Source organism: Daucus carota, chromosome 9 (genome assembly GCF_001625215.2).
Source record: "Daucus carota subsp. sativus chromosome 9, DH1 v3.0, whole genome shotgun sequence".
In the NCBI taxonomy this organism is placed as follows: domain Eukaryota; kingdom Viridiplantae; phylum Streptophyta; class Magnoliopsida; order Apiales; family Apiaceae; genus Daucus; species Daucus carota.
The window spans coordinates 29279883-29293913 of record NC_030389.2 but is presented as its reverse complement, the minus strand read 5'-3'; the positions used below and the strand labels follow the sequence as shown (position 1 = coordinate 29293913).

General features: G+C 35.7%; 1 protein-coding gene and 1 pseudogene across 1 annotated transcript; one reads left to right on the top strand and one right to left on the bottom strand.

Moving 5' to 3' along the window:
- Positions 1-287: 287 nt before the first annotated feature.
- On the bottom strand, positions 288-1576 carry LOC135149584 (uncharacterized; annotated as a pseudogene).
- Positions 1577-2913: 1337 nt separating this feature from the next.
- Positions 2914-5208, top strand: LOC135149583 (protein FAR1-RELATED SEQUENCE 3-like). Its single transcript, XM_064085325.1, has 5 exons — positions 2914-2938; positions 3101-3586; positions 4118-4312; positions 4523-4986; positions 5065-5208. The coding sequence occupies exons 1-5, from the start codon at positions 2914-2916 to the stop codon at positions 5206-5208; spliced, it is 1314 nt and encodes a 437-aa protein (XP_063941395.1).
- Positions 5209-14031: the final 8823 nt, after the last annotated feature.

The following is a 14031-nucleotide window of genomic DNA, read 5'->3' as shown; positions in this document are numbered from 1 at the left end:
TCCTAACATTTGTCCTTGATTGCAAAACTTGTATATTTGGTTAAATCCCTTTAGAAAAATAAAAATTATTTTTGATTATATGGTTATCGAACACAATTCTTTCTTTTCCCCCGTCTATTATTAATTTATAATAATACTCACTTTTCACTATTTAGTCATACTATTTAATAGCTGTAATAAATAATTTTGCGAACAAAGTGTTGGTGTGGTGGTAGAGCTCTTGTCCCCCCTTGCCGGAGGTCGGGAGTTCCACTCAATCAACTAGCAAAAAAAAATAATAAATAATTTTAATGATAATTTATAATTGCTCTATTGAGTAAATGAAAGAAATAATCTAGAAGCATATGTGTCATTTCAATATATCTGGACATTGAGTTAACCATCAGTAGGAATGCAGGCTCAATATTCATAACATTATCCACTTTCTCATCAAAGAAAAGCCAATCATAAAAGAGTGCCAGTTTAACACTAGCCTCCACATATTTCTTCCTACAGCATTTCAATAACCAGCCAATGACAGCCCATCTAGGAATTATGTCCGATAATATAATTTCATTAGGTGGGTGATGTGAACAACAGATAAATCTAACTATGTCAATAAGAAGAGTCTCCTTCTCTGCTGTGCAAAGAAACTTCTTTGCAAACCAGACCGGGTACCTTCTATGATTACCAAACTTGACATCACTAAGCAAAAACCGCAACTGTGACTCCATTACAGGTGTTATACGTAGCAAAAAGTACCTACTCGATGTCCTTACATGGTAAAGCTGAGAAATATCTCGAAACTCAGGTACTTTAAATTCAGTTGGGCTCAACATCAAGTCCTTCCATATGGCTCGAAACTCGGGTACGTGAACCAGTTCCTGTAAAAGCCTAACAAGATCCCTCCCTATCATCATACACAAACGAAACCGCTCCCTCAAAAGTCTAACACAAAATTCAATCTCCATTTTTTTCAACAATTCAACCTTTAAATTACCCACGAGCCTACAATGATCTGCCAATAGCCTAAGAAATACATACAAAGCACTGGTCAAAACCAATGGTTCTTCTTCTAACAAACAATCCCATTAGGCGAAAAAAACACGAACCAACTCCGAACACAACCATAAATTCTTATCACTGAAATCCCCACCAACAATTTGCCTCAAGAGGGCCACCAACAAACCCTGAAATCACTGAAATAATTTTTCTATAATTTGATATTATTAAAAGTATTCAAAAATATTTTTATGGTCGTATCCAAATTCAAATCCAAATTTTGCATCTCTATTCGTAACCAACCTGGACTGGAAAAATACACAAAAATAAAAATTCGAACCTGATTGAAGTTGAATCTCGGATCAAATTCGGATATTACTTGAAACTTAATTCTTTTTCTTAAATTGGATATGGATATATCCAAAATTCCAAATTCCAAATGAAACCCGAAAACAAAATTTAAATATATTGATATTTAATCATTAATTTTCAAATACACTAACATTTCCTATAAATAGGATTATAATAAATCATTAATACTTAAAATAAATCAACTAATAATTATTTTAGAAAAATTTACACAAATATCATGCATTGAATTATTATAATTGTCTCACTTATTTTTCGGCTAGGTGATCAATTTTTAATTGATAAACTTATAATATATTATAATATATAAGATTATGTATTCAATATAACTTAACTTTTGTTTAACTATCAAGTAAAAGATATTTTTATGATTACTTGATCATGTATAAATATATATATTTTAATGTATATTATATGATGGGTGAGGTTCAAATCAGAACTCATATTAAATTAGAACTTAGAACTCATATAGAATCATTAGATTAATGTTAAATCAACGGTGATGATCAAATACTGCATTTAATATTAGTTATTTAATATCTTTTTTAGTTGACTATAGATAATTAATGAATGCATTAAATGCAATAATTATATGTATTAAAATTTAATTATTACCTTCTAATCAAATTGCTTATTAAATGCAATGTTCTGCAGCATTATGACGTAGTAAATTTTATTTTTCTACAATAATATTGCATTAAAAAATCATTTTCCATTATATTAATACATGTTCCGCAGCAGTATGATGTAATTATTTGCATTTCCTATAAAAATATGCATTATAAAATCAGTTTCGATTATATTAATATATGTTCCGCAGCAGTATACGTAGTAATTTGTATTTTTCTACAATTTATAAAATCATTTTCTATTATATTAATATATGTTCCGCAGCAGTATGACGTAGTTATTTGTATTTTCCTACAAAAATATTGCATTGTAAAATCATTCTCTATTATATATATTAGTATATGTTCCGCAGTAGTATGACGTAGTAATTTGTATTTAAGATCTTTATACAAATATTCTGCAGCAGTACAAGTCTACAAGTTATATGGTTGAATTATATAATTTTAGAAAGTTTACATTAATTATGGATTAATTATTAAAGTTCTAAGGTTCTAAAATTAAGAGGTTCTATGTGGAACGTGACCCATGATATGATATATGATTAAACTTATATATACTGTGAGGGCAAGGTTCAAATTAGAACCAATATTATAATTAGAACCAATATTATAATTAGAACTTAGGACCACTATTAACCATTAGATTGTAGTGGAATAGATGGTTATGATTTAATATACTATTAATTAAAAAAACAATATACCTTTCATATACATAAATGAAATACGTATAGTATATTAGAGTATTTATTATATTAGTTGCTAAAAATTATATTAGTTGCTAAAAATACATCAATTTGTAACTGATCAAATTTTGCAAAATCAATAGAAATAAAACACTTTCATCGATAGAACAAAACTAAGCTACTACTCTCGATTTTCTCTCAGTTTCACAATACTACTGGTTTTACAAATTATGGAGAATTTTGAACCCAACATGGAGTCTACTCATGTCAATTCAGGTACTACTACACATTTACACTATATTGGTGTTGTTTTGTACAAGAATTTTGTTCACACGTTTCCATGTGCTGCAACAGACGTGTGCTGCATATGCTGAAATTACGATTAATTTTATGCACTTCCATACATGTAAGATCGTGATGTAAATTTTTTACTTTCAGGTGCGACACATCATTCACCAATTATTGACGAACAATTCGCAAAGAATGGAAATATACTTGAGGAGCCAATCCATTATGAAGCGATAGAATATACGTCCCCTGGTGGTCGTGAGTATTTTACACCCAAATGCGATGAAAAGTATAAGCCGCATGTAGATAGGGCTTTTCCCACTGTTGATGCTGCATATGAGTTCTACCGAGAATATGGACGTTTATGTGGATTTGATGTGCGCAAGAGTTCTGCCAAACATGCTCCTGATGGTACACTCATTCTCAAGTACATAGAATGTAGTTGGGCTGGTACGTATGATGAAAATAAGCAAACAACATTTGAAGTTGTTGCTAAGAAGCCCATTAAACATCGGCGGACAAGTTCACGTAGGTGTGATTGTAATGCTATGATCAAAGTAAAATATACCGGTCTCAGTGGTTATGTTGTATCATATTTCGTTGAGGATCACAATCACGCATTAGCTTCCGCCTCCGGTAAACAGTTCTTGAGATGTAGTAGGAAATTGAATTTCTGTCATCAGAACTTGATTTCTGACTTTTCTCGGGAAAATATTGGTCCAGTTAGAACTTATAATATAATGAAAAAATGGTTGGTTCGTATGAGATTTTAAAAATTTTAAACGCGACATGAGGGCTCGTATCGGTCCACATGATGCAGACATGATACTTGACTAGTTTAGTGGGAAATATGTGACGTCAAAAAAAAACCTTTTATTATGAGTATAAACAAGACAATGATGGTCACTTAACTGGTCTTTTTTGGGATGATGCTATTGGTAAACGTAACTATAGCATATTTGGAGATACTCTGTCCTTTGATCCAACCTATCGTACAAACAAGTAGGTGAAAATTTTGTTTAGTCATTTTTCTAGTTGTCAAAATTTATGTTCTATGTGCATGTGTGCTGCAGTAGGACCCCATATACTCTATGTCATACACCATTGCCTGATCAAATTTGTATATTTTTTTTTCCAGATATTGCATGGTATTTATTCCTTTTATAGGTGTTGATAATCACTGGAGCAATGTGACATTTGCTGCTGCACTGGTTGAGAAAGAAGATCATACCAACATTAAGTGGGCGTTGGATGCTTTTACCAAATGCATGGATCATATTCCTCCATGCGTCATAACAGATCAATGCCTTGGAATAAATAAGGCCGTTTCGCTCGTTTGGCCTGAAACCATACATCGTTATTGTATGTGGCACATTATGAATAAATTGTCTAGCAAGGTAGTTTCATATATAAAATTTTGATTTTTATTCACTCAATAAATATTGATTAGTGCACTGATATTTTCTAAATTTTCTAAGATTCGTCCATCCTTAGCTTCTGATAAAATTTTCATGGCTAAAATGAAGTCTTTAGTCTGGGCTGATCACTTATCACTTCAATAATTTGAAGAAGGTTGGACGTCTTTTATTGATGAATACGATTTGGGTGATAATGACTGGCTTACTGATATGCATGTCATCCGTAAAGAATGGATCCCTTCTTATTTTAATAATGTTGCAATGGCTGGCTTGCTTAGAACAACGTCACGTTCAAGGAGCTCAAACTTCTACTTTAAACATTTTCTTAAGAGTGGGGATACTTTGCTTGAGTTCTTCTCTAAATATAAAAGTGCAATTGAGAAACAACGTCATTTATTTGAAGATAACAACCAGCTCTCAATATCCGTTCCAATACCAGCCACCGAGTTGAAGATTGAAATAGATGCTGCAAAAATATATACACGTCAACTGTACTACCTAGTCAGGGAAGAAATAGAATCGGCGTGGTACCATACAAGCATTGATGAAGTTAGTCTTATTGAAGGCGTTAAACAATTTAAAATAAAAGATGCATTATTAAAGGGAAGATTGTTTGAGGTACGTTGTTTTTTTAAGTCAGTTAGTTTATGGAATATTTTTATAAAACATGATATACAATTTTCTATATAATTTTAGGTTACTGTGAGACTTGCTGATCACGATGTGAATTGCGAGTGCAAATTCTATGTCCGGAGAGGTTACTTATGCAGACATGCGTTTGCAAGTTTGCATCAATGTGGTGTTTCCAAAATTCCACTAGCTTTTATTAACACACGTTGACGTTGGACAAAGAATGCCGAAAATCAACCCTCTGGTTTTGATAAGAGCGCGGTATGTAAGATGCGCACACATATCCAGGCGATGAAAGTTGACATGAAAGAATTAGTGACACACAAGGAAGCAACAATTGAAAAGTTTGTCAGTCCACAACCTCATTCAGATGTTGTTGTACAGAATCCAAACACAAGTCGTAACAAAGGATGTGGCATATGAGGGCATATTGTTGGACATAATGCTTGGACATGTCCACTCCGAAAGAAATAAAGCATTATTGCCTGATTGTTAAGAAAAATGTGTTATTTTCAAGTCTTTTACCCAATTTAACTTCTAAAAGATATTTGTAGTTGTCATGGTTATTTCATTTATCGAATAAGTTTCTTGCAGCATATTATCTATTTTGCATTGCTGAAACTTTTTTAAAAGGGTGAAATGGTTGTGCAAGTTATGTTGGGCTCCCTCAGTTAATGAAAAATATCCATCTCCACCAACCCCAACTCCGCCTCCTTCACCTTCTCTTCCGCCATCACCTCCACCTCCATGTTGCCCGCCCCCTCCATAACCACCACATCTATTATTTCTATCACCACTAAATCCACCCAACCTCCACCATCCCCTCCACCTTCACCACCGTCACCTCCAGCCTCACCTCCGTCGCCTGAAACCACAGCCTATCCCGTTGTCACTGTCACCGGGTTTCATTTTGTACTCGCTGTTTCATCAATTTCTAAAGTGATACTCACTAATTTATACAGCACAAATCACTAAAGTATATAGTAGAAAATCCCGAACTGTGCAACAACTGACAATAAAAATTGTAGATTATATATACTTATATATATATATATATGTATATATATATATATATATATATATATAAAACAGTGTTTAATGTAGTATAAACCCATGATTTTAGTAGTGTAGACTTACAGATATCTTTTATTACTGACCAACGACGTTTATCCTTGGTATGTTTGGTTATACATATTTCCTTTTCAAAGTGAACATAATAACCCTTGTCACAAAACTGGCTGACACTAAGGAGATTATGTTGTAGTCCTTCAACTAGTGCAATTTCTTCTATGATGATCCTTCCAACTTTATACTTTCCATATCCAACAGTACGACCCTTGCTATTATCAGCAAAAGTTACTGTAGGTCCAGTTGCCTCTCTAACTTCTGTCAGCAGGGATCTATTGCCAGTCATGTGCCTTGACGCTCCACTGTCAAGCACCCAAACAACTCGAACAACTCCACTGGCACCCTGCAAAAGACAACTTGATTAAACATTCTTTGGGACCCACACTTGATTGGGTCCAGCAAACTTAAAGAACTGATTTCTATCAGGTGTAACAACAGAGCCTCTTAGACTGATACTTGGTTCAGACTTGACTGAACTTACTTCCTTAACAACAGCCTTATAAACCTTAGTTTTAGGCTTTGGAACATAAGTCTCCTTCCTAACACGAGGAGGACTAGCAGTCTTTGCCCTAGCATACTTCTTGTTTGTGTGTTGTCTTGGTGACGTGTTTTCATTTTTAGCATGCAAATTCTTGAAATAAGCAGACATAGTATTGAAAGCACAAAGCATACAATTATCAACACCACAAAATTTATGGCATGCATCAAATACAGGAGCAACAGGAATATCAGTCACAATAGCAGGAACATCAACAGATTCTACTCTAACATTGTTAACAGTTTTAAAGTTCTCAGTAGAATGGCATCTATTGTTTCTGTTCTTACTATTCACAAAGTTATTCTCTGTATCTAGTTAAATCAAATATTCTCTGTCAAATAAACATTAAGAATTTGGTTTGTTCGTCGAGTCTTTGTCTTGTAAGTACATCTTCGTTAAATGGAATCTTCTGATAAAATAAAGTATAGAAACTTTATATCTTCTGAACTCCTGGACGTGCCACAAAAGATTATTTGTGCACTGAGGCTTGAACATATTAATGAACTTCTTTCAGTGATGTGCAGCAGCATCCTGGAATTTATCTGACATATAATTCCCATAAATCATTTGACGTTCTTCGTACGGATTCCGATGACTTGCTATTTACGGAGCTTTCTTATCTGAGTTGAGTTGTACCTCTTTAAATACAAATAGGCTGAACATATGCCTTTCAATCTCCCCCTATTTGTTTGTTAACATAACATGCAAATTTCCTAGAGGATAACTCAACTAACAGATAAGACAAAGATTTGAACAAAGGAATGTAAATAGCAAAAGTTTATGGCTTTGCATTAAACATTAAACCATGATCATAAATAGATTACAAAAGGATGTTCTTTGAACATATCTAACAAATATCCTAATCAATCTATTTACTCAGAACGAGTGACTTCTCCTTCTTCAGCATCTGAACAGTGAATAATTGGAGTAGAAGGCTCATTCTGAGTAGGCTCTTCAGCTGCAGTGGATTCTCCACGCTTCTTTCTTTCACGAGCCAATGAAAGATGATATTGAACTTCTATGTCCACAGGGTCTTCGATGAAATCTGCTGGCTGAGATTGGTTGATATACTTCATCTTTCTGAAGTATTAATGTTGAATGTTTCTTCTTGTGCAGTAGTTCACAATCTCAGTATCAGCATCTGCTTTGGCCTTAGTAGCGAAGCCCTTGGTACGTAGAATTGTTGAAACAAGAACCATCTGAGTAACATCATACTTAAGAAGATGTTGGTAGTCCAGGTAGAAGGTTCCAAACTTTCTCTCGTGAATGAACTTAACACAGTAGGGATTTCTGACAACTTGTGGACTGTTATGAATTGCACAATCCATAAGTCTGTCACGGAGGAGTTCATTCAGATTTGAGCTGCGTCTGATCTTGTTACGAATCACCCAGATTTCAGTTAGAGATAGAAACTTGAATAAATCAATTGAAACCCTGAATGTTCCGTTTCTCTGAGTAGAAATAATGATCTCCCATTCATTGAGAAGATTCTTGACACCAATAGTTATGTATTCTAACTCGAGAGCAAGAGCACGCATAAACATATCCTCATTAGAGTTAGCCTCTCTCAGGTCATAGATGAAAGATTTGAACTTACCATCATTGAAAGGTTCCCTTTGAGGTCCAGAGAAGATTTGCCTAGCAATATCCCAGCTTTCACCAACTTTTCTGGAGATATCCTCTCTCTTCTCCTTGCACTTTGCATCCCATATCTTCTGTTTCTCCAGCTTGACCAACTCATCAGTTGTCCTCTTCTCATCCACCAGTTTCTGTAGTTCCTGAAGCTTTGCTTTGCTAGCATCATGTTGAGCTTCAAACATTCTGACCTTTTCCATGTGCTCAGGGTCCACAAACTGATCTTCATTGAAAAGAAAGCTTTCCTCGAAACGACCTTCTTCCTCAGCTTCAAAATAAGCAGAATCAAATGCATCATCATCATCAACATCTTCAGGAATGTTGTCATAATCCTGATTAGTGAAGATGTTCTCAGATTCAGGCATTTTGCCTTTAGACTTTTCAGCTGCAGAAGAATCCTTTCCACTTGCTCCATCTCCACCCTTATCACTCCTATAAGTATCTCCATCCTTATTGCTCCTATCAGTAGCATCAGCATTGTTGTGATCATCTTTGTCATCCTTATCATCCTTATCCTTCTCCCCTTTAGTTGAGGGATCCTCTGGAGTAGACTGAGATGTTGACGGATTAATCTTTAAGTGTTGAACAACTTGAGCCAGAGTTTGCTCCAAGTTGTCAAGCTTTGTCAGACAGAGCTCCTGAGTCTTATCAAATTTGTCCATCCTAGAGTGAATGCCCTTTACATGATCATCCAATTCCTTTTTCAGAGAAGTAAAGGAGGGATCAACAACTTTCTCTTGCAGAGTCACCAGCTCTCCACTTCTGAATCTGGCATTCTCAGCATTCAACCTGTCAATCTCAGCTTTCAGAGCAGCCATTTGTTCCTGTAACAGATCTGTGTTGGTGTGTGCACTCACCTCATGAACACTCAAATATTTTTCACTATCCTTTCGTGCATGTGTTTCGCTCGGTGTTTGCCTGATTTCACTCGTAGTTTTCACACCGTCACCAGAACCTGTATATACAACCATAGTTCCCTGAGATGGAACTGTAGGAAGTGAAGGAACAAATTGTCCTTCAGATGCCTGTGAAGGCTGATGTACTTGCAGGTTGCCAAGTAGATCCTGATCCAAAAAGAAAGAGTGATCAGAAAATTTTTCATATAACATGTTTTGAAATTCTGTGCTCTCTCTAAGTGAAGAATCAAAAGACACAGGTTCAGTGTTTACTAGCGTGACTGCTAGTTGTGTGCTTGACTCTTTACAGGATACCGCGGTCGGACGACCAATTTCAATAAATGCATTCTGTGGAGAGAATGAATCTAGAGACTGTATATTTACCGTTTCAGTGTCCAAATCCTTTTGGGAGGAAATGGATGCAGCTGCAGTTGTCTCTGGTTCTGCCACCCTTTGCTTCTTATGAGACAGAGCTGCGGGATCTCTCAAAATTGCACTCCCACTCCGTTTCCGGGCAACCTTTCTAACAACAGGGGTTGAAGTAGTGTTGTTTGAAGTGTTTGATGAAGAATCAGTGGTTGAAATGGAAACGTCAGCTTGGATATGAACCTGGGTGTTTTCAGGTTCAATGCTGGAAGTCTGGAAATCAAATCCAATATCACAATCAAAATCTGCAATATCAATATTAAAGGTATCAGTGAGATTCGAAAGTACCTGAGCTACCTGTAAATCAGCCCTGAAGTCCTGTAGGCCTGGATTGATAGTAGAATCAGCAGGCAGTGGCTGAGAGGTAGATTGTGGTTGAGGAATGGTATGTGTATGTGTAGGTGAAGGTGTTGGGTTCAGATTGAGAGGGAACGATGGAGGCTTGTTGGTCTGGGAAGAAGTTGTAATGTGGAGGGGATTGGTGAGGAGAATTGTATGATGATTGGTGAGGTGATTGATGTGGTGAATTGTAAGGAGGGTTGTAGGGAGAGTAATGTGAGGATTGGCTGGATGATTGATAGTCTTGAAGGAGTTGAAGTGGTTGAGGGTTGTGTGGAGGTGATTGTTGTTGCAGTTGTTCTGGTTGAATGTCTGGATGAGCCTGTTGTTGAGGTTGATATTGTTGCTGTTGTAGAGGTTCAGGAACTTGAATAGGTTGAAATGGAGCACTGAATTGCTCTAGCATGAAGGGAGTCACCACCAGTGGCACATTGTCATGCTTTTTCTTGTTTACCAGCCTGGTCTGGATCTTAGCACAAGTTCTCTGAATAGGAACAACAGGAGAATCGACGTACATGTTCCTATCAGCTTCATTCATCTTATCATTCAGAAATAACATCAGAAATCTTGGATAGAAGCATTCAACTTTCTCATTCTGATGAATTGATCGTTGTGAAACAGACCCCATCTTTCTGATAATCTCCCTCAGCAATATCTTCCCAAAGTTGATCCGTCGGTTATAAGCTATGCTGAATCCAAAGATTTGCAGCATGGAAGATATATTGCCAAAATTCTTTCTGTTAGTGGGAGCAAACACCTTTGCAAGGGTGTCAAAGAATACATCCCATTCAGCCTTTAGATTTCCCTTAGACATCTTAGGGAGAAAAATCTGAGCTTGATAGTGAATATCCTGAAAGAATTGTCTGAGTTCATCATCTGAGGGATCTTGTTCAAAATTATCCCTTGGAAATCCTAGGATTCTGTTAACATCATCAACAGTGATAACAATCCTTCTTCCATTAGGTAGATCCCCTATAATCTTGTAGTTCTCAAGGGTCGTTGAATTGACAGCATTTGAGTAGTAGTCGAATAGAGGTTGCACTTTAATCGGAATATCTGCTGTGAGTGCAGTACTGACTAGACTCTGTCTCGAAAGAAATCTGACCCAAGTCCGGAATCTATCAGAGCAATCATCAAGGTTAAGGCTGGCACAATAGTTAGTCTCAGCAATCACAAACTCTCCGGCCATTTTTAATAATTAAAAATTGAATTAATCGAGAATTTTTCAAATAAAATGTGAATTCTCAAATGTCTCGCAAATTTCAACTAATAATTAAACTTGATTAATTAATTATTAATTCGAAATATTAGAATAATATCGAATTAAAAGTTAATTAATTTAAATGGCACTTAAACAATTCTTTAAGTCTCAAAAACTCAGCAACACACCAAACAACCCCTTAATTTCGAAAACCCCAATTTCAAATAACACCAATCCAAACACGGCCCTAATCAGTCAAGAACCCTAATTCCAAATCGAATCAAATCCGTTCCAATACAATGCTGAGGGATCGATTGCAGCAGTCCACAACAGATTAGGCTTCTAAATTTAACAAATTCGTCCGATAAACCACCACGAATCGCACAAACTCAAGTAAAAAAATGGGCAGAGGTTCGACTAGATTCGATCGAAATCGAACACACCAGCAAGCAAAATAGCTTGAATAAACGTAACTCAGCAAGTTTATTAACTCAAAAACTTGAAAAACGATAGCTGAGATTGTGTGTGTATACTGTATAGCGTGCGTGTATATGCAGTGAAATGGGGAAGATGAGTTTAGGCAAGACTATGGGATTGTCTTGTCTTGTAAGTCGAGGGAGTATATATACTAACACCTAGCAAGACAAATAGATTGTCTTACCGAAAATCTAACGAAGGGGAAATGCAACGCTCGGAGCGACAATTTGAATTGTCTTGCCGAGGTGACATCTTGACTCGGGCAAGACAATATCGAATTGTCGCGCCGAGAAGCCTGAAAAGACACAGTCGCAAGACAATTAAATTGTCTTGCTGAAAACTGTTAAAAACAGAATATATTATTAAATACAAATATGATTTTTGATTAATTTTTAAAGATAAGACCTTTTTGCACTTAAAATCAAAAATCTATAAAAACAATACTATATATTACACAAATATTTTGTAAATTCCAATTTTAATTAAATATAAATACTTATGAATTTAACTTTAATTCAAGAAAATGAATTAACTTAAACTCAAATATTTATGCTTAATTAACTTTGTAAAATACAAAATAAATACAAATAATTATCTAAATGCCTAGAGAATATTACAGGGGAGTATAAGAACATTTAGAAAATTACAGATTAATGTACAAGCATGCATAATTACTCAGAATATCATCATATAATATACAGAAATTCATATAACATCTAATAATGAAGATATAATTACACAGAAAATTTATAAAAATATATAAAAATATATAATGCATATGAAAAATGTATACAAGAGAACTATGTCATATTTAACATCCCTAATTCCCAAACCAGCTTATAGAAAGTGGATTCATCTAGTGGTTTAGTGAAGATGTCAGCAATTTGCTCAGTCGTGGGTACAAAATGTAACACAACTGTACCATTCAAGACATGTTCTCGAATGAAATGATACCTGATATCAATGTGCTTGGTTCTTGAATGTTGAACCGGATTGTTGGAAATGGCTATGGCACTTGTATTATCACAAAATATAGGAATTTTGTTTACTACAACACCATAATCATTCAGTTGATTCTTGATCCACAAGATCTGAGCACAGCAGCTTCCAGCAGCTATATACTCAGCTTCAGCAGTAGAAGTGGACACGGAGTGCTGCTTCTTGCTATACCAGGAAACCAACCGACGTCCTAGAAATTGACAGCTTCCAGACGTACTCTTCCTATCAATCCTGCATCCTGCATAATCAGAATCTGTATAACCGGTTAAGTCAAAACCAGTATTCTTAGGATACCAAATACCTAAACCAGGTGTACCCTTAAGATATCTAAAGATTCTTTTGACCGCTATAAGATGTGATTCTTTAGGATCAGCTTGGAACCTAGCACACAAACATGTTGCAGACATGATATCTGGTCTACTTGCAGTGAGATAAAGTAAAGAGCCAATCATACCTCGATTGCTTGTGATATCAACTTTCTTACCAGATTTATCCTGGTCAAGCTTTGTGGAAGTGGCCATGGGTGTCTTTGTCGGTGAAGAGTCTTCTAGATTGTACTTTCGAAGAAGATCTTTGACATATTTAGATTGGCAAATGAATATTCCATCTTCCTTTTGGCTTACTTGAAGACCAAGGAAGTAGGACAGCTCACCCATCATACTCATCTCATAGTTACTCTGCATCAACTTAGCAAATCTCTTGCACAAGTTATCGTTAGTGGAACCAAATATAATATCATCAACATATATTTGTACAAATATCATATCCTTATCATGCAATTTGTAAAAGAGAGTTTTGTCTATGACACCTCTAGTAAAATTGTTTTCAATTAAAAACTCAGAGAGAGTGTTATACCATGTCCTTGGTGACTGCTTGAGTCCATAGACAGCTTTGAATAGGAAGTATACAAAATCAGCAAACTCTGGATTTTCAAAGCCAGGGGGCTGTTCCAGATATACTTCTTCTTCTAGCTTTCCATTCAGAAATGCACTTTTCACATGCATTTGATAAACCTTGAAGTTGGAGTGTGCAGCAAATGCAAGAAATATTCTGATGGCTTCAAGACGAGCAACTGGAGCATAGGTTTCATCGTAATCAATTCCTTCTTCTTGTGAATAACCTTTTGCAACCAGTCTGGCTTTGTTTCTCACAACAATGCCATCACCATCTAACTTGTTACGGAAGACCCATTTAGCTCCAATGGTAGATTTTCCTTTTGGTCTTGGAACCAGGGCCCAGACTTCTTGTCTCTCAAATTGATTGAGTTCTTCTTGCATGGCAAGAACCCAATCAGGATCAGCAAGTGCTTCTTCTATTTTCTTTGGTTCTAGTTGAGATAGAAACCCAGAGAATAGGCATTCATTTGTCGTAGCACTTCTAGTCTTGACACCAAC

What these genes read in the sequence shown, in the direction of transcription:
- LOC135149583 (XM_064085325.1), top strand. Translation starts at nt 2,914, where the DNA reads ATGGAGTCTACTCATGTCAATTCAG. An exon ending in GTCTACTCATGTCAATTCAG is followed by an intron (nt 2,939 to 3,100) that starts GTACTACTACAC and finishes TTTTACTTTCAG; the next exon opens with GTGCGACACATCATTCACCA. An exon ending in CGCATTAGCTTCCGCCTCCG is followed by an intron (nt 3,587 to 4,117) that starts GTAAACAGTTCT and finishes TTCCTTTTATAG; the next exon opens with GTGTTGATAATCACTGGAGC.